This window comes from Schistocerca nitens, chromosome 8, assembly GCF_023898315.1.
Source record: "Schistocerca nitens isolate TAMUIC-IGC-003100 chromosome 8, iqSchNite1.1, whole genome shotgun sequence".
In the NCBI taxonomy this organism is placed as follows: Eukaryota; Metazoa; Arthropoda; class Insecta; order Orthoptera; family Acrididae; genus Schistocerca; species Schistocerca nitens.
Genome location: NC_064621.1, coordinates 147,923,148 through 147,949,439, shown reverse-complemented (window position 1 = coordinate 147,949,439; position 26,292 = coordinate 147,923,148). Strand labels below are relative to the sequence as shown.

General features: G+C 41.0%; 1 protein-coding gene across 1 annotated transcript in view; it reads right to left on the bottom strand.

Moving 5' to 3' along the window:
• LOC126199135 (G kinase-anchoring protein 1-like) overlaps positions 1 to 26,292 on the bottom strand; it is a 72,551-nt gene that overhangs the window by 26,472 nt on the left and 19,787 nt on the right. The window contains exons 2-3 of the mRNA XM_049935891.1: positions 22,176 to 22,322; positions 2,493 to 2,876 (exon numbers count right to left, since the gene is read on the bottom strand). Of these exons, the coding sequence (XP_049791848.1) occupies positions 2,493 to 2,876; positions 22,176 to 22,322 (531 nt within the window). The remainder of the gene's footprint in view (positions 1 to 2,492; positions 2,877 to 22,175; positions 22,323 to 26,292) is intronic.

Here is a 26,292-nt window from a genome sequence, read left to right as displayed (position 1 = left end):
AGCCATTTGAACCATTTTTTTCAAGTCTGTACAGAAACATAAGCAGCTTACTGATTTCAACTGGATCTCACCAACTCTGTTTCTGTAACTGAATGCTTACTTTAGATAGCTAACAGCTCCATGATCTGGTAGGAAGGTGGTGTTTACCAGTCACTTGCATACTCTCTAAGCTGTATTGCTCATGGGGACAAAGTTCCAAATTCTCCAAAACTTTAAATACTGACAGAATAACTTTAATGACCATTGTATATATCTAATTCCTTAATTCAGAATCATCAAACACTTTTAAACACTAACTCTGCCCTACGCTGCCCATGACTTGCCTTCTTTACTCAGAAAGACTGCCAGTCATCTTCTTGATGTCTCAAGTTTCAAGAAGTTCCAGTAATTGTTTACATATTCAAGCCTTTCTGCCCAAGGAAAAATGTAATGATTCTCACTGCTCCTTCCTTACTCCACCTGCTAGACTCCTTTGAAAAGTGTTCCTTCCTGCCAGAACTTCTAGCATGTTATTTCCAACTTAAAAGATCCCAGGAGAAAACCTGTCATCATGGGGAAATCTCCAACACTTAGGCAGCCTAGTAAGTTTCCAACCACAATACACTTAATGCAGCTTAAGGACAAACCAGCATATTAGATCCAGACTGGCACCATCAAATTCCACCAGATGTGTCTATAACAGCCACCTGTTATAGCAGACTCAAAAAGATTGAACACCCTGTCCCAACCACAATATAGTTCAGGTAAGTTTAACTCTGAACCCTCATTTCAATAGGCTCGGGAATGATATGTTACACAGAGGAACTGTTAGTATTACACACTACTTTGACAGAACACTTACATGAAAAAGAACCTATGCCATACACTAGTTAACTTTGAATGTACTCACCATTATCTCTCTGTATGAAACCACTACACTGACAGTACAGATTAATGAACACAGACAATCTAAACTGGTGAAAACTTCCTGTTGTGGAGCAGTCAACAACACTGGTGGTTATGACAACGGAAAATTTGGGTCTTTCTTCCCAAATGTCTTAAAGGGAGCTTGCTCAACAAGATATCCTCAGTTACGTTACCCAACAATCATCAACAACTGCTATTCCTCTTACTGTGACCTATCCCCCCTTCCAACGTTTATTTCTACCATCCTCTTCTAACCCTTATCATGTATTTTTTCTCCACTTTCATGTCATCTTTTATGGCTTTATTTAGTGTCTTTATTTTAATGCTTTTTCCACAATTTACTTCATCTCTGCTTTTTCTCTCTCATTGCTCTCCTTAATCTCATCTATCCTTCTAATCCATGCTGCTTTTTTCCACCTGACTGCCCCTTGCCACTTCTGGTTACTCGATTTCAAATCTCACATGTTTATAGAATTTTATTGTAAATTTCTCTCTTGATCTGTCTCATGTCTGCCTTGTTATGGGAGCCCAGGGTGGCTTTCCTAAGTACTTGTTAAAATATTTAAAATATAACAAGTACCTAGGAAAGCCTTGACTGGAATACTCTCTTTCAAATTCTGAAGGTGGCAGGGGTACATCAACAAAAGCAAAACGAGGATAATGGAATGTAGTCGAATTAAGTCGGGTGATGCTGAGGGAATTAGATTAGGAAATGAGACACTTAAAGTAGTAAAGGAGTTTTGCTATTTGGGGAGCAAAATAACTGATGATGGTCGAAGTAGAAAGGATATAAAATGTAGACTGGCAATGGCAAGGAGAGCATTTCTGAAGAAGAGAAATTTGTTAACATCGAGTATTGATTTAAGTGTCAGGAAGTCGTTTCTGAAAGTATTTGTATGGAGTGTAGCCATGTATGGAAGTGAAACATGGACGATAACTAGTTTTGACAAGAAGAGAATAGAAGCTTTCGAAATGTGGTGCTACAGAAGAATGCTGAAGATTAGATGGGTAGATCATATAACTAATGAGGAGGTATTGAATAGGATTGGGGAGAAGAAAGGTTTGTGGCACAACTTGACTAGAAGAATGGATCGGTTGGTAGGACATGTTCTGAGACATCAAAGGATCACCAATTTAGTATTAGAGGGCAGCACGGAGGGTAAAAATCGTAGAGGGAGACCAAGAGATGAATACACTAAACAGATACAGAATGATGTAGGTTGCAGTAGGTACTGGGAGATGAAGCAGCTTGCACAGGATAGAGTAGCATGGAGAGCTGCATCAAAGCAGTCTCAGGACTGAAGGTCACAACAATAACAACAATCTAGGAAAGCCATCCTGAGCTCCCACAATAAGGCAGAAACATGACAGATCAAAGGAGAAATTAGTAATAAAATGCTACAAACATATGAATATTTTAATATTTTAATTTCCTACAATCCCTCCTCCTTTCTGACATATCAAAACACTTTGTTTCAACATACATTTTTTTGTTTTGTTTTTATTTATGGTTAAGCTTACTGTAACCTCATAAATAGAAGTTTTATTTGGAGCTACAATATACATATGGAAACACATTTACTCACCTCACGTGCTTTTCGTAGTTCTTCAGAGTGTTCACGATCAAGAACTTTCTTGGTATCACTCTGGATTCTTTCAAAGAATGTAGTATCATGTTCTATTTGATTTGATGAAATTATTGATGGCTGTTCCGACTCAGACTCTTCTACAGCACCCATTGCATTAAGACCATCGGATTCCACCATATTATTAAACTGCTCTAGTGACATGGGTTGTGCACGGTTCTGCTGCTTCTTGGCCCGTTTATTTCCTCCATTAGCTGCCTGTCGTTTTTCTTGTTCTTGTGATTCTTTCTTCAACTGCTCGTAAACATCTTTCTTTTCCTCATAGTCCAGCTTTGAGAGGAGGATGGCCTGCTGCAGATCTCTTTCATATGATTCTTCTACAAACTGCAGAAAAGTGGAAAATTAATTATCAACATTATTAGATAATGGTTTTGAAAAGTTAAAAAGTGTTATTTAGTCTTTTTACACAGTTTTCACAGCACAATTTATATTTATTCTTAACTCGTGTTCACTCAGATTTGATTACATTACAATATTATTTCAAAGGTGGAAAAAAAAAAAAAAAAAAAAAAAAAAAAAAAAAAAAAAAAAAAACCACTACACAGACAGATGTTCGCCAACATTCCTGACACACACATTATTTAACAAATACAGTATAATGGCCACAAGAAAAATTTCTAGACTTATGATTGCGTTGATGATGTGCATAAAATTGCAATTTTCAAAACTGGATATTAAATGCTGAATGTGATCACTGATGCATGAGTTTCATGCCACGGAAGACGTGTGGTTGTATCATGTGTCACCTTATAGGTGACCTGCATGTATGCTGTGTCATCTTGTACAAATCGTAAAATGAAACAAGTATGTAAATGTCAAAGATTGGAAAAATCAGATAACAGTAATCACCTAGGATGTATTCAAGACAACCACAAAAATAATTGACTTTATCTTGAAATGAAATAGCAATGTCTATTATAGATGTTGCCAACCTGCACGTCCCTGCCAGATATACAACACATTTATATGGACGCTACATCAATGATTACTGCATGCTTCTGATTACAGTTTGTACGAAATAAGAGATGTTATAAGAAATGGACCACTAGGTTTGTCTCTATAAAATTACATTTGGGATGTCCTTTATGAAGAACACATTTCTGCACTGATCAAAAAGGAAAAGAGGTAGATCAGTCTAGTCTGTCTCATACATGACCACTGGTTAATTATAAGTCCAGAATGTGAAACCTGCACAACCATATTTTCTGGCCATGCTGTGCTACCTGGTGCTGTGAAATTGTGTGGTTTTGTTTTCTTTCTTGCGGTCAGTTTCATTTACAACAGCAGGGCTTTGAAACCATTAAACAAATTGTTTCTACTATATATTCATATATTCTTTCTTCTAATATACATACGTTGGAACTTAAATAGTGGCAACACTGCTGTGGAGACACTATGCAATGGAATTTACTATTGTCGCTAATAGCACACGTTGTTGAAATACCTACCTTACCTCCGAGCAAATGGACTCGCCCTTCCCACATCACCGGCATGCGCACAATCGAGGGAAAAACAGTCACTTGGGAGCGAGCAGTCAAATGTAACAGCGTCACTATTTTTTTGAAACAGGAACAACAGAGTTGTATCAAGATTGAATGTGCCAGAGGATGCATAGCACGACAGTGTCATCAAGGTCTTCAAGAGGTGTGCAGGGAATCGGCACTGCTGTACAGAACAGTGGCATGTTAGGTAAAAGCCTTCAACGAAGGTCACAAACTGTGGCAGACATGCATTGGGCAGGTCATCCTAGAATCTCTGAAGAAGAAGTGCATGCTGTTGCCACGTTAGTGGACAGTGATTGACGCCGTACGATTTGTGAGCTTGCCCACGAAACCAGATTAGCGCATATGACTGTGCTTCGCATCCTGAAGGAATGCCTGGGCATGCAAAAAATAGCATCACGATGGGTTCCACATGACTTGACGGAAATGCAGAAATGGATGCCTTATAACGCTGCTCAAACGCACTTGGAGCACTATGAGCACGAAGGAGAGGCTTTCTTACACCGTATCGTAACAATGGATGAGAGATGGGCCACATCGTAAGAGCCCAAACTGAAATGCCAATCCAATGAATGGTGTCACAATATGCATCATTGTGAAAATCAAAAGTGTGTCAGAGCCCCAGTATGGTGAAAGTTATGCTGATTCTCATGTATGACTGTGATGGTGTTATCTTAACGCATTACGTTCCTCCACAGCAGACCGTCAGTGCACGGTATTACTGTTTGTTTTTGGAGCATCACCTGCGACCAGCTTTGCGAAAGAAGCAGCGATACTTTCTGCGCAACCCACCCATCATTTTCCACAACAATGCGCGAGTGCAAACAGCGTAAGCTGTGGCTGCTCTGTTCGGTCGATGGGACTGGGAAGTACTGTATCATCCATCATACTCCCCGGACTTAATTCCTTGTGACTTTGATTTGATTCTGAAGGTGAAGGAACCACTTTGTGGCATTCGCTTCAGAACTGTTCCAGAGATTCGACAGGCAGTAGACCTCTCCATTCGCACCATCAACAGAACAGGCTCTGCTAACAGTGTATTATGCCTTCAACATCGCTGGCAACATGTTCTACACAATGCTGGTGACTACTTTGAAGGACAAACAGGTGCAAACATGTAACTCTTTTGTATCGGTTGTGAATAAATAGTTGCCACTATTTAAGTTCCAACCCTCGTATAATTTTCCACAAAAATTGTATACACATATGCATGCTGTTTCACCCTTCTCCTCACACTCGGTTTTAACAAAAAACAAGAAAGTTTTATTTATGACTTAACAGCTTTTGAATACTACTATGGAATCTGAATCATCTGAAACTTTGTAATCCTACTGATTTGCAGATTAAAACTCTATGAAATACCGTCATTGATGATACTATCATGATGGATCCAGCAACAGGAGGGATCTCTCATATGCTGTATACCAATCATCCCAACCAATTTAGAAGTTACGTCGAATAGTGCTCAGAGCCCAACCAATTTACCCATTCATTTCAAGAACATCATATCCCAACTGAAGTTCACTCTTAATTACAATAAGTGAGGCTCAAGGTCAGATAGAAGGGGAGGATTAGATGGGGAGGGAGAATGGACAGAGATACACAGCGAAGGAGGAAATGAACACTGGGAGGGTAGAGAAGAAGGTGGAGAGATGTAGAGGTGAGGAGGAGACAGACAGATAGAGGGGAACAAGGTGATGGACATAGAAAGGAGGGAAGAGGAGGAGATTGGTAAAGTGAAGGGAGGAGGAGATGGACACAGAGAGGGAAGATTATTGTTATGATTATCTTCTTTCCTTTCTCAGACCTTAGGTCTGGTTAAAAATGGAAAGTGACGCGGACCTTGGTCAAGCGTGACTTCCTTTTAACTGTATGGTATATGTTACATTGCATTTAGGAACTTTCGGGTAATTGAACATGTATCAATAATTACAGATTTCTGTAGTTGTATATATAAGTTTGGATGTAGCTGTATTGCGTTGATGTACTGGTGGATATTGTGTGGTATGACTCCTGTAGTTGATAGTATAATTGGTATAATGTCAACTTTATCCTGATGCCACATGTCCTTGACTTCCTCAGACAGTTGGATATACTTTTCAATTTTTTCTCCTGTTTTCATCTGTATATTTGTTGTATTGGGTATGGATATTTTGATTAGTTGTGTTGATTTCTTCTTTTTATTGGTGAGTATGGTGTCACGTTTGTTATGTGGTGTTGTTTTATGGTTCTGTTCCAGTATAATTTGTATTCATCATTCTCCAGTACATTTTGTGGTGCATACTTGTATGTGGGAACGTGTTGTTTTATAAGTTTATGTTGTAAGGCAAGCTGTTGATGTATTATTTTTGCTACATTGTCATGTCTTCTGGGGTATTCTGTATTTGCTAGTAGTGTACATCCACTTGTGATGTGATCTACTGTTTCTATTTGTTGTTTGGAAGATCTGCACTTATCTGTTGTGGTATTGGGATCTTTAATAATATGCTTGCTGTAATATCTGGTGTTTATTGTTTGATCCTGTATTGCAATCATGAATCCTTCCGTCTCACTGTATATATTGCCTTTTCTTAGCCATGTGTTGGATGTGTCTTGATCGATGTGTGGCTGTGTTAGATGATACGGGTGCTTGCCATGTAGTGTTTTCTTTTTCCAATTTACTTTCTTCGTATCTGTTGATGTTATGTGATCTAAAGGGTTGTAGAAGTGGTTATGAAATTGCAGTGGTGTAGCCGATGTATTTATATGAGTGATTGCTTTGTGTATTTTGCTAGTTTCTGCTCGTTCTAGAAAGAATTTTCTTAAATTGTCTACCTGTCCATAATGTAGGTTTTTTATGTCGATAAATCCCCTTCCTCCTTCCTTTCTGCTTAATGTGAATCTTTCTGTTGCTGAATGTATGTGATGTATTCTATATTTGTGGCATTGTGATCGTGTAAGTGTATTGAGTGCTTCTAGGTCTGTGTTACTCCATTTCACTACTCCAAATGAGTAGGTCAATATTGGTATAGCATAAGTATTTATAGCTTTTGTCTTGTTTCTTGCTGTCAATTCCGTTTTCAGTATTTTTGTTAGTCTTTGTCTATATTTTTCTTTTAGTTCTTCTTTAATATTTGTATTATCTATTCCTATTTTTTGTCTGTATCCTAGGTATTTATAGGCATCTGTTTTTTCCATTGCTTCTATGCAGTCGCTGTGGTTATCCAATATGTAATCTTCTTGTTTAGTGTGTTTTCCCTTGACTATGCTATTTTTCTTACATTTGTCTGTTCCAAAAGCCATATTTATATCATTGCTGAATACTTCTGTTATCTTTAGTAACTGGTTGAGTTGTTGATTTGTTGCTGCCAGTAGTTTTAGATCATCCATGTATAGCAAATGTGTGATTTTGTGTGGGTATGTTCCAGTAATATTGTATCCATAATTTGTATTATTTAGCATGTTGGATAGTGGTTTCAGAGCAAGGCAGAACCAGAAAGGACTTAATGAGTCTCCTTGGTATATTCCACGCTTAATCTGTATTGGCTGTGATGTGATATTATTTGAATTTGTTTGGATATTAAGTGTGGTTTTCCAATTTTTCATTACTATGTTTAGGAACTGTATCAATTTAGGATCTACTTTGTATATTTCCAATATTTGTAGTAACCATGAGTGGGGTACACTATCAAAAGCTTTTTGGTAATCAATGTATGCGTAGTGTAGCGACCTTTGTTTAGTTTTAGCTTGATATGTCACCTCTGCATCTATTATCAGTTGCTCTTTACATCCTCATGATCCTTTGCAACAGGCTTTTTTGTTCTTCATTTATAAATTTGTTCTGTGTTGTATGCGTCATTAATTTCTGTGTAATGACTGAAGTTAATATTTTGTATATTGTTGGTAGGCATGTTATTATTATTATTATTATTTGATAGAGTGAGGTAGGCAAGCTGAGAGCGTACCACAGATTGGCCAATAGGGCGCACTCAGTAAGAACATGGGCTCTATCATCAGTAGACCCCCCTGTCGCAGAAAGAATTCCTGGGTGAGTCCTGTATGGCTGATGCGTAGTTGGCACAACACAAACGGCATCATTCTGAGAGGTGTGGAAAGATGTATGCCACACCTTAGTGGACCCTTCAATCACTCTTAACTTGTTTTCGGTTGTAGTAGCCTGCTGTTCCAACTTCCAGAGCCTCAAAATATTGAGTCAAAGTTGTAATCTTAAGTCTGCCCCATATCCCAACATCAAGTTGATCTCCTGTAGTTGTGTCTTTGGCTAGACAGTCAGCGAGTTCATTTCCTGGAATGCCTATGTGGCTCACTGTCCAGATGAAAGCCACCATCTTTCCATAGCTGTAGAGGTGAGCCAGTAGGCCCCAGATGTTGGCGACCAAGATTTTTGGGACAGCACAGGGTTATGTATTTTAAGCAACCCATGGAATTGCTACACATCAGAAAGTTTATCTGGGATCTTATGTACTGTAAAGCCTGAGAGATGGTAACCAACTACGCAGTGTATACACTGCAAGCACTCAGCAGAGAGTGCTTCACTCAGCAGAGAGTGCTTCTCTTGCCCCTTGCATATGCAGAAGCATAATCGACACTGTCATTGCCTTTCCATCTATCTGTGTAGATGCATACTGAATTAGAATAATCATGGAGGATTGAAAGAAACAGGTGGTGGAGAAGGGTAAGATCAGCAGTATCAGTTGGTCTGTCCAGTTTTGGGCTATGCACAAACCGTCTGAACTGCTGGTTGTGGAACAGAGTTGAGTGATGTGGGTGGGTAGGCATCTGACAGATTGTGACTCCTTAACTTGTCAGAAGCTGCTGCCATCAAACTCACAGTGGTGGGACACCACCTTCCGCCAGGAGGCTGTCAACAGGGCTCGTACGAAAGACCCCCGTTGCCAACCGCACACCAGTGTGGTGAACAGGATCCAGCACTCAGTATGGATGGTGCTGCCAACCCATAGGCAATACATACATAGCCCAAGCGGGTTGTAATCAGTGCTTTGTAAGATCTCAGAAGAACTGCACGGTCCACACCCCACGAGGAGTGACTACGTAAACTAAGAGCATTCAGCTTCTTCATGGAAGTTGCCTTTAGCCAGCAGACGTGCAGCAGCCAAGTTATCTTGTGGTCAAATAAAATATCTAAGACTTCGAAAGTTTCAACAACTTCAAGTAAATGGTCGCTAAGATAAAATTCTGGGTGCGGGTGCACAGTCCAGAGTCGACAAAAATGAATAACTTGTGATTACGCACAAGAAAACTGATACCCGCAATTCAGAACCCAGTCATGGACTCTCCAGACAGCCCCCTGAAGTTGGTGTTAAGCGATGCGCTGTGATCCAAAGGCATAGTACTGGCAAAGACCATGCAGGTTCAGTGGTGGAGAGACTGCGGGGTCCACTGCATTTACGAAACCACTGATAAAGATAGCAAACAGTATTGTGCTCAGAACCGATCCCTGAGAGTCTCCAGTTTCCTGTACATACTGGTTGCTGAGGTCGAACTTATCCAGACCCAAAAAAATCGGAGAGATCTGAAATTCTGCATAAAAATGGGTAAACTGCCCAGAAACCTCACTCATGCAGTGTAGAGAGGATGTAATGATGTCAGGTGGTATCATACGCCTTCTACAGGTCACAGAACACAGCAATCAGATGTTAGTGATGTGCACTGTGGATTCCAAACAAACCAGGTGATCTGTGGTGGACCAGAAAGCCTGAAAGCCGCTTTGGAACTGGCTTCAAAGTACCAACAGAGATAGTGGTTGACCATTCATTTGAATAGCTTACACAGCCCATTCGTTGCAGAGATTGGCCAGCAGTTAGTTAAAATATGTGGGCCCTTTCCTGATTTCATGACAGAAATAATAATACCTTCCTGCCACTCAGAGGGAAATACTCCCTCCTGCCAAATGCAATTAAAAAGCTCGAGGATGTGTTTCAAGCTATCAGCATGACGATGTCTGAGCATTTGGTCATGGATTTTGTCAGGTCCAGGGGCCATACCATGACACTCTGCCAAATATGCTGCTAAGCTCCCATTCACTAAAATGGACACTGTATGATAGAGAGCTGTGTGCTTGGAAAGATAGCGGGCGGCACTCAATAAGGTGTTTAAATGAGGATGGACACTTCAGCAAAACATTCGGCAAGTACCACGGGATCAATGCAGATGTTACCATTGACAAGGATGCCAGGAACTGTTGTGGGCAGTGGGTGGCTACAAATGTCGCAGAGTTGAGTCCATACTTGGGATGATGGGTTGTGGGATCCCTCCCAACACTCCTGCTTCCTTTTCTTTATTAAAAACTGTGCTCTCACCTGGAGTCTCTTGAATGCTATTAAATTATCCATACAGGAATGGCACTTGTTCGACTGACGTACACTGGGGCATTCCCTGTTAGCTGTGGCTATATCTTCAGACCACCATTGCACTGGTGGTCGTCAGGATGAGCCAGAGGAGTAGGGTGTTGGTTCTGCTGCAGCATGAGTAATAGTATTAATAGTATCCTGTGTCAATTTGTCGATATCCATCACATGACTGGCTGCAAAAGTGGCTGCAGAGGAGAAAGCCTGCCAAACGGCTTTCTGAAGTGACCAACACGGAGCATGTTCTAGATGTCTGTAAGCGGAGAGGGAGAGAATGATAGGAAAATGGTCACTGTCACAAAGATCGCCATGGGGGCGCACCACTGTAAGATAATTGGGCTGCAAACTGCAAGATCAATAGCTGAAAACGTTTCGTGGGCTGCACTGAAATGGGGTGCAGCTCTAGCATTGAGTAGGCAGACATCCAATTCCGAAAGGAGGTGATATAGTACTTGGCCCCTGTTTGATATAGTGTCACCTCTCCACAGAGGATTATGGGCATTAACGTACCCCAATAAGAGGAAAGGGGTAGGGAGCAGTGCTAGTATCTGTAACAGCTCGCGATAATGGAAACGTCTTCTGGGGGTAGTTAAACATTACATACTGTCATCCAAACTGACAGGTAGACACTAACGGTCACAGCCTCTAGTGCAGCAGCAAGTGGCACCTGCTCACTGAAAATATCAGAGCATATGACCCCAGTAGACAGCCTCTCAACATTAATGTGATTAGTACAGTAGGGTTGGTAGTTCTTCAGAGCTGGGAGGTGTGTTGGCATAAACAGTGTTTCCTGAAGCATTATGCCAATTACGGAGTAAGTAGCCATTAAATGACAGAGTTTGGTCAAATGGTGCTAGTAGCCATTACAGTTCGACTGAAGGAGCATTGGTGTCAGGACTGTGAAAGTGTCAAATGGAAAATATGGGTGTGATTACTTTGCTACCAGGTCGTAGTCCACCTGATAGTGCAATCGGTCATCCATGTGGACAGGCTAGACTGCTGCAGGGCTGGGGAGCAGAACATTCAAAGCTTCAGAAAGTAGTTTACCTTTCTGCTTATCCTTCTAAGACTTCAATTTCTGTGAAGATTTCCCCCTTTTATCTTCTGGAAACAAAGAGGACTGTACTTTTCTTTGGTCCCAGCCTGTAGCTGTTGGTCCTTGTCTTCAGAGGGGGGCACCTTGACAGGTGTCTTCATCCCTGATGGCAGAGAATGACTAGGCACCTCTGGCCACCCCAATGGAGTAGGAACCACTGGTGCTATAGGTGTAGGGTATGAGGGAGCTGACGCTACTTTCCACAACTGCAGGGCAGGTCCTGGAATATGACCAAGGCCTGGAGGTGTCATGTGAAACATACTCATTGTGTGAGGTGTGGACTGTGACACGACAGTTGCAAAATCGGAGACCATATTAGTTGGATGAAGTCTTTCAAACTTTTTCCTTGTATCTTGGTAAGACAGGTGGTCAAAGGTTTTATGCTCTTGAATTTCCTTCTCCCTCTTGAACTATAAGCATTGCGGTGATCGGGGAGGGTGCAGTTCCAGACAGTTGACACATTGAGGGAGTTGGTCACAAGGCCTGATTTTATGGGACAACTGTCCACATGCCCTACAGATAGCCTCGTTAGAACAGTAGGCAGACATGTGTCCGAACCTTAGGCAATTAAAACATCTCATCGGAGGAGGAAAGTAAGGCCTCACGTCACACCTATAAGCCATGACCTTAAACTTCTCAGGCAAAATGTTGCCATTGAAGGGTAGGATAAAAGCTCCATCGTCTACTCTATTATCTACATCTACATCCATACTCCGCAAGCCACCTGACGGTGTGTGCCGGAGGGTACTCTGAGTACCTCTATCAGTTCTCCCTTCTATTCCAGTCTCATATTGTTCGTGGAAAGAAAGATTGTCGGCATGCCTCTGTGTGGGCTCTAATCTCTCTGATTTTATCCTCATGGTCTCTTCGCAAGATATACGTAGGAGGGAGCAATATACTGCTTGATTCCTCGGTGAAGGTATGTTCTCGAAACTTCAACAAAAGCTCATACTGAACGTCTCTCCTGCAGAGTCTTCCACTGGAGTTTATCTATCATCTCCGTAACACTTTCGCGATTACTAAATGATCCTGTAACGAAGCGTGCCAATCTCCGTTGGATCTTCTCTATCTCTTCTATCAACCCTATCTGGTATAGATCCCACACTGGTGAGCAATATTCAAGCAATGGGCGAACAAGTGTACCGTAATTCCTTTGTTTTCGGATTGCATTTCCTTAGGATTCTTCCAATGAATCTCAGTCTGGCATCTACTTTACCGACGATCAACTTTATATGATCATTCCATTTTAAATCACTCCTAATGCCTACTACCAGATAATTTATGGAATTAAGTATTTCTAGTTGCTGACCTGCTATATTGTAGCTAAATGATAAAGGATCTTTCTTTCTATGTATCCGCAGCACATTACTCTTGTCTACATTGAGATTCAATTGCCATTCCCTGCACAATGCGTCAATTCGTTGAGAACCTCCTGCATTTCAGTACAATTTTCCATTGTTACAACCTCTCGATATACCACAGCATCATCCAGAAAAAGCCTCAGTGTACTTCCGATGTTATCCACAAGGTCATTTATGTATATTGTGAATAGCAACAGTCCTACGACACTCCCCTGCGGAACACCTGAAATCACTCTTACTTCGGAAGACTTCTCTCCATTGAGAATGACATGCTGCGTTCTGTTATCTAGGAACTCTTCAATCCAATTACACAATTGGTATGATAGTCCATATGCTCTTACTTTGTTCATTAAACGACTGTGGGGAACTGTATTGAACGCCTTGCTGAAGTCAAGAAACAAGGCATCCACTTGGTAACCCGTAACTATGGCCCTCTGAGTCTCGTGGACGAATAGCGCGAGCTGGGTTTCACACGATCATCTTTTTCGAAGCCCATGCTGATTCCTACAGAGTAGATTTCTAGTCTCCAGAAAAGTCATTATACTCAAACATAATACATGTTCCAAAATTCTACAACCGATCAACGTTAGATATATAGGTTTATAGTTCTGCACATCTGTTCGACGTCCCTTCTTGAGAACGGGGATGACCTGTGCCCTTTTCCAATCCTTTGGAAAGCTACACTCTTCTAGAGACCTACGGTACACCGCTGCAAGAAGGGGGGCGAGTTCCTTCACGTACTCTGTGTAAAATCGAACTGGCATCCCATCACGTCCAGCGGCCTTTCCTCTTTTGAGCGATTTTAATTGTTTTTCTATCCCACTGTCATCTATTTCGATATCTACCATTTTGTCATCTATGCGACAATATAGAGAAGGAACTACAGTGCAGTCTTCCTCTGTGAAACAGCTTTGGAAAAAGACATTTAGTATTTCGGCCTTTAGTCTGTCATCCTCTGTTTCACAGTTGGTCACAGTGTCTGGACATTTTGTTTTGATCCACCTACTGCTTTGACATAAGACCAAAATTTCTTAGGATTTTCTGCCAAATCAGTACATAGAACTTTACTTTCAAATTCATTGAACGCCTCTCACATAGCCCTCCTCACACTACATTTCGCTTCATGTAATTTTTGTTTGTCTGCAAGGCTTTGGCTATGTTTATGTTTGCTGTGAAGATCCCTCTGCTTCCGCAGCAGTTTTCTGACTCGGTTGTCCTACCACGGTGGCTCTTTCCCATCTCCTACAATGTAATCTAATGCATATTGTACGATGGTTTTGAACTTTGTCCACTGATCCTCAACACTATCTGTACTTGAGACAAAACTTTTGTGTTGAGCTGTCAAGTACTCTGAAATGTGCTTTTTGTCACTTTTGCTAAACAGAAAAATCTTCCAACCTCTTTTAATATTTCTATTTATGGCTGAAATCATCGATGCAGCAACCGCTTTATGATCGCTGATTCCCTGTTCTGTGTTAACTGTTTCAAATAGTTCGGGTCTGTTTGTCACCAGAAAGTCTAATATATCCATTCTGGATGCAGTGAACAAAATGGACTCCACGACACGTCAGGTTAGTACACAGCTCTTCACTGGTTTGTAGCATTAGATCCCAATGGAAGATAATACCTTGAATTCCACTGAGCTTGTTATGAGGAGAAATGGTGACTGGTACATCTCCTAACTTGATCCAGGTCTGAAGTGCTCGTGATTGGTTGGCGTGTGGTGTTTTGATCAGCAAAGATTCATTTCTCACCTCTATTGCCGCAACCTCCCCAAATCGATCTTCAATATTTTCAATGAAAAACATTGGCTTTATTGAAGTGAAATGGCCGCTGTCAGTGCAGGAACAAACCAAGAACTTGACAAACTGTCCACGTCCATTTCTCATAGCTGACTCTCGTCTTGAGTCATGGTCAATGATGAAAACGCTGTAGGATTGTAAACTTCTGCATTAAAATCACTGATCCTGACTGATGAGATGGCTGTGTTGGCAAGGCCACTATTAAGTTTGATCCGTTTCATTGCGGATCATCTGCACCGATGCCACTCACTCCGACTGGAGGCCCTCCCCACGGGCACCACCCCACCCGGGCAAAGGCCACCTGGCACAGTAGATGTTGTATGGAGTCCTGGTACCCCAAAGTGAAGAGGCTGAATGGGGAGGTCACAGCTCAGGCATCAGCAGTACGATATCTGCGTTGTCAGGGGGCTAACACCGAGAAGGTACATGACAATCTCACCATGACGGACCGGCTCCTGAACTGGATTGGTTGGTGCAGAAGGTAACAGTGCACAGTGGAGAAGTAATGCACCATAGTAAGGCAACCTTCCTCAAATGGCCCACACTTAAAAAAACTTGATCCAATAAAAATGACTGCTATTAGTCACCTCTTACGAAAGGCAACGAAGGGCCATGGGTCTATTCTAGCCCCTGACACGACAGGGGGAGAGGGGATAGGAGGCTGGGATGTATATATGATTTCCATAAATACTCAGCAAATGTGAAGCATTGCTGGGTTTTATAGTAACATTATAAAGTAATCACTTATTTATCCCATGTTGGAATACTGCTTAACTGTATGGGACTCAAAATAAATATGACTAACTGAATTTATAAATATAAGGGAAGCACAAATAGTCGTTGGTTAGTCTGATTCACTGGACAGAAGCTATTAAAGATAAATGTAAAATATCTCACAGAAAGCCCATTTACAAAGTTTCTGCAGTATTGGCTGCCATCTGGTCGGCCGCACTTTAAAATACACATGCCGCCAATCATACTGCTGTGTTTCCTACAGCCTCCAGTGTGGCATGAGAGCATTGCCACGAACGCTTATGCTGCTACCAATAATATGCCAGCGTCCCCTCTCTGGAGCTTTAGCGGTGGGTCTACTGAAGTTCAATCATCAATCCACAGAGCCCATTTTGTGTGTTTGCCATCTCATAACATATACGGACTTTCACAGCAATCAGGGTTCATTCTCTATGGAATAGTCATTGTATTGAAGATGAATGAATTTTAAACCTCTGTATCTGTATATACTTCAACTTTCAAGTCTACTGTTAACATTAGTTGCAGACTAAATAAATACTTGAATTCTCTGTCCATAAACTGCATCTGTTTCTCGCTCCTGTAACCACTAAAGAAATTCTTCCCACACACAACACATGATTGGAACAGGAAGAAACCATAACTTACGCTAGCTTGCCAAGTACCCTCTGCCATGCACTCCCCAGTCATTTTTAGAGTATGTGCGTAGATGCAGATGAAGAATAACTAACATTATAAATAAGTGGTGGCAGGATAACACACACATATAAAGGTATTTAAAATTTGCAAACTTTCAGAGCCAGTGGCTCCTTCTCCTGGCAGAATGGTTGAAGGGGAAGGAAGAGGGGTGAAGGAAAAAGACTGGCGAGATTTAGGAAATGGAGTGAGTTCGTGAAAATTGCCCACAACCCGAGACAGGGGAGACTTATCAGACGGGAACAGAAGGAAAGACTTCTTTCCTTCTCATCGCGTCCAGTAAATCATAAAGAAGCAGTACTTCGGATATAAGGTTCTGTTTACAATAAAATTTGCTTCAGAACCTTGTATTTTTATTCTGGAAATTATCTTGTTTATGTCATTTGAAACATACTGTACTCTAAATCACAAATAAGATATTTTGGATAACACCGATACCAAGTATTGCAACAGTAGAGTTACGTGTGTTGATTTTCTAATATGTTTTGTGAAAACTGAATTTATAAAATACTTGTACCATATATTTCAATTGGGCACTGCAAGGGGTCAGATGGTTTTGTCAAAATACAAATCTTTATTCAACTATGAAAATGGCTGTTTTCTGGGAAAATATTGTTTGTTTCTATATCCCTGAACAATTGAAACAGTTTTACATGATTTATAATATAAATTGTCCATTTTCACATTGTATCAGCAGTAAATAGTTAAGAAACCTGAATCCAGTTTTGAAGGACTACCTAGATAAGATGACACCAACATCTACACCAGTCATTAGGATACATAATACTATCATTTCTTTGGGCAATTCTGTGTAACCTGTAATTTTAAATAAAATAGAAAGAAACATTCCACATGGGAAAAATATATTAAAAACAAAGATTCCATGACTTACCAAACGGGAAAGCGCTGGTAGATAGGCACAATAAAAAACACACAAACACACACACACACACACAAAATTTCGAGCTTTCGCAACCCCCGGTTGCTTCATCAGGAAAGAGGGAAGGAGAGGGAATGATGAAAGGATGTGGGTTTTAAGGGAGAGGGTAAGGAGTCATTCCAATCCCGGGAGCGGAAAGACTTACCTTAGGGGGAAAAAAGGACAGGTATACACTCGCACACACACACATATCCATCCACACATATACAGACACAAGCAGACATATTTAAAAACAAATCGTTTGGGCAGAGATGTCGGTCGAGGCGGAAGTGCAGAGGCAAAGATGTTGTTGAATGACAGGTGACGTATGAGTGGCGGCAACTTGAAATTAGCGGAGATTGAGGCCTGGTGGATAGCGGGAAGAGAGGATATATTGAAGAGCAAGTTCCCATCTCCGGAGTTCGGATAGGTTGGTGTTAGTGGGAAGTATCCAGATAACCCGGACGGTGTAACACTGTGTCAGGATGTGTTGGCTGTGCACCAAGGCATGTTTAGCCACAGGGTGATCCTCATTACCAACAAACATTGTCTGCCTGTGTCCATTCATGCGAATGGACAGTTTGTTGCTGGTCATTCCCACATAGAAAGCGTCACAGTGTAGGCAGGTCAGTTGGTAAATCACGTGGGTGCTTTCACACGTGGCTCTGCCTTTGATCGTGTACACCTTCCGGGTTACAGGACTGGAGTAGGTGGTGGTGGGAGGGTGCATGGGACAGGTTTTACACCGGGGGCGGTTACAAGGGTAGGAGCCAGAGAGTAGGGAAGGTGGTTTGGGGATTTCATAGGGATGAACAAAGAGGTTACGAAGGTTAGGTGGACGGCGGAAAGACACTCTTGGTGGAGTGGGGAGGATTTCATGAAGGATGGATCTCATTTCGGGGCAGGATTTGAGGAAGTCGTAGCCCTGCTGGAGAGCCACATTCAGAGTCTGATCCAGTCCCGGGAAGTAGCCTGTCACAAGTGGCGCACTTTTGGGGTTCTTCTGTGGGAGGTTCTGGGTTTGAGGGGATGAGGAAGTGGCTCTGGTTATTTGCTTCTGTAGCAGGTCGGGAGGGTAGTTGTGGGATGCGAAAGCTGTTTTCAGGTTGTTGGTGTAATGGTTCAGGGATTCCGGACTGGAGCAGATTCGTTTACCACGAATGCCTAGGCTGTAGGGAAGGGACCGTTTGATATGGAATGGGTGGCAGCTGTCATAATGGAGGTACTGTTGCTTGTTGGTGGGTTTGATGCGGACGAATGTGTGAAGCTGGCCATTGGACAGATGGAGGTCAACATCAAGAAAAGTGGCATGGGATTTGGAGTAGGACCAGGTGAATCTGATGGAACCAAAGGAGTTGAGGTTGGAGAGGAAATTCTGGAGTTCTTCTTCACTGTGAGTCCAGATCATGAAGATGTCATCAATAAATCTGTACCAAACTTTGGGTTGGCAGGCTTGGGTAACCAAGAAGGCTTCCTCTAAGCGACCCATAAATAGGTTGGCATACGAGGGGGCCATCCTGGTACCCATGGCTGTTCCCTTTAATTGTTGGTATGTCTGGCCCTCAAAAGTGAAGAAGTTGTGAGTCAGGATGAAGCTGGCTAAGGTGATGAGGAAAGAGGTTTTAGGTAGGGTGGCAGGTGATCGGTGTGAAAGGAAGTGCTCCATTGCAGCGAGGCTCTGGACGTGCGGGATATTTGTGTATAGGGAAGTGGCATCAATGGTTACAAGGATGGTTTCCGGGGGTAACAGACTGGGTAAGGATTCCAGGCGTTCGAGAAAGTGGTTGGTGTCTTTGATGAAGAATGGGAGACTGCATGTAATGGGTTGAAGGTGTCGATCTACGTAGGCAGAGATACGTTCTGTGGGGGCTTGGTAACCAGCTACAATGGGGCGGCTGGGATGTTTGGGTTTGTGAATTTTAGGAAGTAGGTAGAAGGTAGGAGTGTGAGGTGTCTGTGGGGACAGGAGGTTGATGGAGTCAGGTGAAAGGTTTTGTAGTGGGCCTAAGGTTCTGAGGATTCCTTGAAGCTCCGCCTGGACATCAGGAATGGGATTACCTTGGCAAACTTTGTATGTAGTGTTGTCTGAAAGCTGACACAGTCCCTCAGACACATACTCCCGACGATCAACTACCACAGTCGTGGAACCCTTGTCAGCCGGAAGAATGATGATGGATAGGTCAGATTTCAGATCACGGATAGCCTGGGCTTCGGCTGTGGTGATGTTGGGAGTAGGATTAAGGTCTTTCAAGAAAGATTAAGAGGCAAGGCTGGAAGTGAGGAATTCCTGGAAGGTTTGGAGAGGGTGATTTTGAGGAAGAGGAGGTGGGTCCCACTGTGATGGAGGGGAACTGTTCCAGGCAGGGTTCAATTTGGATAGTGTCTTGGGGAGTTGGATCATTAGGAGTGGGATCAGGATTATTTTTCTTTGTGGCAAAGTGATATTTCCAGCAGAGACTACGAGTGTAGGACAGTAAATCTTTGACAAGGGCAGTTTGGTTGAATCTGGGAGTGGGGCTGAAGGGGAGGCCTTTGGATAGGACAGAGGTTTCGGATTGGGAGAGAGGTTTGGAGGAAAGGTTAACTACTGAATTGGGGTGTTGTGGTTCCACATTGTGTTGGCTAGAATTTTGAGGTGTTGGGGGGAGTGAAGCTGGAAGTGGGAGATTGAGTAGATGGGAGAGACTGGGTCTGTGTGCAATGAGAGGAGGTTGAGGTTTGTTGGAAAGGTTGTGGAGGGTGAGTGAGTTGTCTTTCCGGAGGTGGGAAACCAGGAGATTGGATAGTTTTTTGAGGTGGAGGGTGGCATGCTGTTCTAATTTGCGGTTGGCCTGTAGGAGGATGCTATGAACAGCCAGTGTGGATGTGGGAGAGGAAAGACTGAGGACTTTGATTAGGGATAGGAGTTGACGGGTGTGTTCATTGGCTGAGTCGATTTATAGGTGAAGGATTAGGCGGGTGAGGGCTATGGATTGTGCAATTTGGAACTAGTATAGGGACTGATGGAAAGAAGGATTACAGCCAGAGATGGGAACTTTAAGTGTGAGGCCTTTGGGGGTAATGCCAAATGTCAGACAAGCCTGAGTAAATAAAATATGGGAGCATAATCTGTCTAGGGTGAATGCATGTTTGCGGAGAGAATGTAAATAAAATTTAATGGGGTCGTTGTAGGGATGGTGTGAGGTTGACATGGTATTAGAAGGTAGAAAGGGTAACATGAGACTAAAGTGAAAATAAAAAAAAAAAATTAAAAATAAAAGTATATAGGGAGAGATAAAGGTGTGAAAAAAGTCGAAAAAGTGTTGGTTTGAGATGAGCTATGTTGATCCTGTGCTGAACTTAGGTTGGGGAACAATGATGGGTACAAAGGTTAGGTAGTTGTGTTGCCTCCAAAACACGTTAAAGGTTGGGGAAATACAGGAAAATTTCGAAAAAACTGCGTGTAAATGTATTCAAATGACTGGTTATGTGCTGGCAGATTAAGAAAATGAGGCTAACAATTGTCTGATGAAGAAATAATAACGTTTAAACCTGTGGGAAGCTGCTAAAAAGTGATCGGTTATGTGGGAAAAAAACGGGAATGGAAATAAAACGAAAGTTGTTGGAAATAGCTGAAAAGGTTGTTTAATGGGTGAATTTTAATTTTAATTTTAATAAATATATAAGAGTAACGCGCATCTTTTGTTAAGTGCAATTAGCTCACCATAGGAGTGAATGAATGCACTTTATTATTCAGAGGACATCTTCATTTCAGTTCGTCAGCAAATGAGGAGATGGGAAGCCTACGAAGTTATGTCAGGAGTTGGGAAGTTACTAAGTGACTATTTAAATCATGATTCAGAAGTATGAGTATGGCCACACATGTCTCACTTCCTTCTCATATATGGTGGGTTGCCTGCCTCCCCCCCCCCCCCCCCCCCAAAAAAAAAAGCTTTCTCAGCCTATCAAATTTACCATCTACGCTCCCCTTCCAAATGAAACCCATGGGACTGAAATCTAATAGTATTTTCATTTATCTTTGTGTGTAAGTTGTAGTGGCAGTTTTAATATTTATGAATGTAATTTTTATTTCTGTCAAGTTAATTGCCTTTCTGCCACGCAAAATTCCATACGTAAAATTACATTCACATTTTCCAGTATGTACAGAACAAGAAATGCATGTAATGACAAATTTTTGCTTGCTTGCATTACAGTAAAGTTATTATAGGCCTATGTGGGAGCATATATGCACATCTTCCAAATGGAGTAGCTTGAAACTGTGAAACAACTCAGCTCATCCAGTTTTGTACAGTCAAAAATATTTCATCTCCTATTAATGTAAGTATTATCAAAACATAATAAATGCATAGATAGTTTACTGTTTAATAGTACCAGGAAAAAATTTCTGGGTAGCTCGCAGTGAGTAACGTTCACAATTTGGTTGAGGCGAAACAGTGAGTAATGAAAACTAGTCAACACATGGTAAAGACAAGTATGGGAGTAGTTATAATACGGTGTAGAGATGACATCTGACAACTCAGCCACCAACCCACAACTTGTAAACCATCAATTTCGCCGAGAAAATAGGAAAGATTACATCTATTGCAATTAACCATTTTTGTTTTCTTTTTACGTATTGCTCGTCTAAAACTCCATTAATTTATTTCAACACCCATTACACAACCAGTGTATCCTCTACCTGTTCTACATTAATTACTGGACTTGGTTTGTTAGTACTTCTACAATAAATTGTCTCCCATGCTGTAATAACCAAAACTTCACAAATTTCCCTTACTTAAATTATTATTGAGTATTCTTAATTTCCAATTATTTTGTCACTGGTGGGAAGCAACTGAACTAAGCCTATGACAAAAAACAATCCTCCCCTCATCTTTCCCCTTTTTATGAAGATGCTGACCTGCATACACTCCGCCACTATCATGTAAATATTATGTTCTTGCAAAGAAAAACGTGATTAGATGATAGAAACTTAGGCAATAAAGGCCACAAGCTTAAGCCTGTGACTAACTTTTTTAATATGACAGTGAAGCAACAAGTGTAGTAAGATATTTAACAAAAATTAATTTTTTTTTCCCTTTGACAGTCCCTTTATGGACTAATGAATTCATTCTGCTTCATTATACACTTACCTCTGAATCTTTTTGTTTCCACTGATCCCACTGATTGTCTTGTGTAGCAGATTTCTTTTTGTTTGTGGAACTTGCTTGCTTGTTTCCGTCCCCCTTGGTAGAAGACTTAGCTTTTGGTTTTGCATTCGCTTTCTGCTGGTTCTGTTGCTGTTTAAATGAAAGACGTGTCATATATCTAAGATTTTTTGCTGTATCATGATAGCCAATTGAAAATAAATAAATAAATAAATCTGTGTCAATCACCAGAATCGTAATTTATTTAATTTAATTAGCAGTCACAATCCTCACAACACAGTCCACAATTGATGAAACTCTTATAAAGGCAAATAAACCACAGATTTTACAAAGTACCACAAAAGAAGTAAGATTAGAAGATTAAAACAGTCTGGATTGCATTTCTCGGTGCACAAACATCACTTTTCAGGAATGTTCTTATAACCTTATGGGAAAACTAAACAACCACAAGAGATGCATGCAAACAATGTAACCAAGTGCAAATGTACAGTAGACAAAACAGCAGAATTAATAGTAATGGCTGATTTATCTTGATCATATGGGCACAAATAGAAACCCAGGAGCTGGCTTACATTCTGAGCTCATGAAAGTGTGAGTTTTTAATTGTGTTTTATTTGTTATTTTACCTGCTTCACGTTGCAGATAATTTCTTTAGTATTGTAATAGTTTTAATATTATATGCTGAAATTGCACTAGATTTGACTGAGATCTGTTTATGTACGGCCAGCATACTGACTCACACTCATAATAATAAACTTTGCAGATTCTCACATATTTTTGTGTATGAATATATGCACTGTAATGAATATATGCACAAGTGTCATTTTTTGCCAAACTAGTTAAAATTTGACATTCTGCTGGTTTTTTTCTTTTTTTCATGAAACATGCTGGGCCTTACATTTTGTTTGCATACGTATGGCTGATGTACCCGAACTTGCACTCGAACGAACGTAGCACATTCCCTTGAGATGACATATTTTTATAGCTGAATAAACACAGCAAATTTCAGAACATTCAATCATTTTAACGAACTTTGGATTATTCTATTGCTATAGTTAATTACTTTGACAAGAATTTTGAAGGTGATTGGAATTGGCAGCTGGTACGAAGGCTGGAAGGGGAAGGATGCAGTCTGACAGATTGTTGGAAGCACCAGAAGAAGGTTTCAGCTGCCGGAGTTGAATGGAGAGGAACATCACGCAAGAGTAGACATGAGAAATAAGCAGCAGATGTTGTCCATGCTCAAGAACTCAGAATATCACTAATGTCAGGAAGACAGAAGTACTGCTGTTAGGTAGTGGGTATGCCAGAGGTGTAGGCTGTTAGTTACATGATAAGTTAGGATTGGTGTGTAAGGTCACCAGCTTTTTCAAGCCAAGTGCTGGGCTCAAAGGAGATAGCGGACATAAGGTCTTTTGCGTAAAGAATGCACTAAAGATAATCTGGTAGTAATAGTGGTTGGGGCAGAGAACAGGTTGGAGAGACACAGGGCATGTGACTTGAGTATCATAGCCTTCTCAACTGGTGGCACACATGTGTACCTTATTCAGCTGTTCATATAGCGGAGATGCTGAGTCGCGATAGGCACAACAAAAAGATTCACACAATTATAGCTTTCGGCCATTAAGGCCTTTGTCACCAGTAGACACACAGACATACACGCATACACACACTCACGCAAACGCAACTTGCACACACGTCTGCAGTCTCAGAGAACTGAAACAACACTCAGTTCTCTGAGACTGCAGACATGTGTGCAAGTTGTGTTTGTGTAAGTGTGTGTGTGCGTGTGTGTATGTGTGCCCGCTGTTGACACAGGCCTTAATGGCCAAAGGCTATAATTGCGTGAATCTTTTTGTAGTTCATATCGCGACTCAGCATCTCCACTATACGGTGAGTAGCAACTTTCCTTCTCTGGTATTGTTACATTCCATCCTGGATTTTCCATTGTTTGATTATTCAGCTGTTCCATTGCCGTGGCTGGCTTCGCTGTATGGTGAGTTAATGTGGAGCTAGAAATGGTGCACATTGCATTGGTGTTGGTTGGGAGTACCAGATGATGAGGTTTCACTAGGAATGGCCTGCACCACATTAGGACTGGAGAGTGAAGGTTGCTGGAGCTAAAATCCCCATTGCCATGGGTACAAGAAATAGGACATTTTTTACAATAGGTCATAATAAAAGGTCCCTCTACCTAAAATGTGTCTCAACCAGTTCAGAGATTTCTTCAACAGGTATGGAGACAATAGACTGTACCATACTGCAGGACACACACACCATTAATGGTTAAGAAATCTTAATTATAAACTCAACAGAAATATAGATACCCTTACCAATCCTACACAGAAAAATAGAATTATCAGTTTTTCAACAAAATATGCAGTCTATTAATACTAACATACAGCAACTACAAATTTATGTTTTGGGATCTGAGAATACCCACAAAGTCATGGTCCACTATTTCCCCAAGAATTTTCCTATGCAACTGGTGAGGTCAACACTCAAATGTCTGGACTGGTTGAGTAGTTGACAGGTTCTTATACAGGAATCATTACTGCCTTATTCAATGTGGTTACTATCCATGTTAACAATTCTTAATAAATAATTAAATATTACACTTTGGGAATTCTCACTATTCAGAGACTTAATCATAGCCATATTTTCTTTTCTATTAGTCTCCAGTAAACACATATTCTGATGTGCTTTTTAAAGAGGTTCGTATGAGAAATATATCGAATGAGTGTGTAAAAAGTATTGTTTAGTTCACCCAGAATAAACAAGATTTTTCATATTTCATGAAAGTCAGTATTCATCTTAATCCTCTCATTTGGTAAACTTAGAACTGAATCTTTCTGTTGCTTCTCTGAAGCTGTTCTCAATATACTCCATATTGTTTTAATTTTATTCTGAGGCATGTGTATCCTTCTTGAAAAGCTTATTCTTTTATCTACTTCAGTAACACATCTTCGTAAGTCTTACTGCATTACCTCTAATGATTTACTGTAGGTAGACCTCAGAATCAGATCTATTTCCTTTTACTTGAGGTTCTGATTCTTTGTGTTAACAACACTGGCTGCCTCTGCTGATCCATTGTGGATATGGGATAGTGGCCTGTCAAATATTTACCAAGGAAAATCACCAAACTGCTATATGTCTTGAGAAGTTATTTTATTTAGACAATCATGTTGAGCATTAAATAAATGCTCTGTTTGTAGTGTATTAACCTATGTATTAGGCATCTCTGGCTAACAATGTAAATAAAGTTGTAAGAATGATATATGCTGTGCTGTCAGTTATTATAAGATACATAAAATGGTGCAAAAAACCAGGACGGCTGTGACTAGTGGTGAAGGAACCAGCTGCTAGACAGAAAAGGAAAGAAGGAAACAACTTCTGCTAGTTTCACGTCTTTGAAATGAGGTAAAAGCAGAGAGAGCCTGTAGCAGGGCAGCCCTAATTACATTACTTCATCACCACCATTTGACTATTATGTTTTTTCCATATTAATGGATGTGCATATTAACTCATTTTCATTAACAAAGATTGAGTATTACATTGAAGGATACTGAGTATTGACGGAAGAACAGTTAACTACAATACACATAGGTCCTGAACCTAGAATACAGAAGGATCCGCAAAGAGAAGCCAGGCTATGAGAAAAATTGCAAAATGATTTTATGAAAAGATGGAAGAAAGAATATTTGTTAGAATTAAGAAACTTTCATGACGTACAGCATCCTCACAAGGAACTGTTTACATGTAGGGTGGGAGACACTGTGCTCTTACGAGAGGATAAGCAACTAAGTAAAATATGGCGTTTCAGTCTTCGATCGCTATTCTTTATTCTCAATAACCGGTTTCGGGCTAGCTGCCCATCTTCAGATCATATGTTGTAGTTACAGAGTAACTTGTCCGTACAGAACACACAGTTTGAGTGAACTGTGTGTTCTGTACGGACAAATTACTCTGTAACTACAACATATGATCTGAAGATGGGCAGCTAGCCCGAAACCGGTTATTGAGAATAAAGAATAGCGATCGAAGACTGAAACGCCATATTTTACTTAATGAACGATCACGGACCTCCCAGTGAGACAACCAT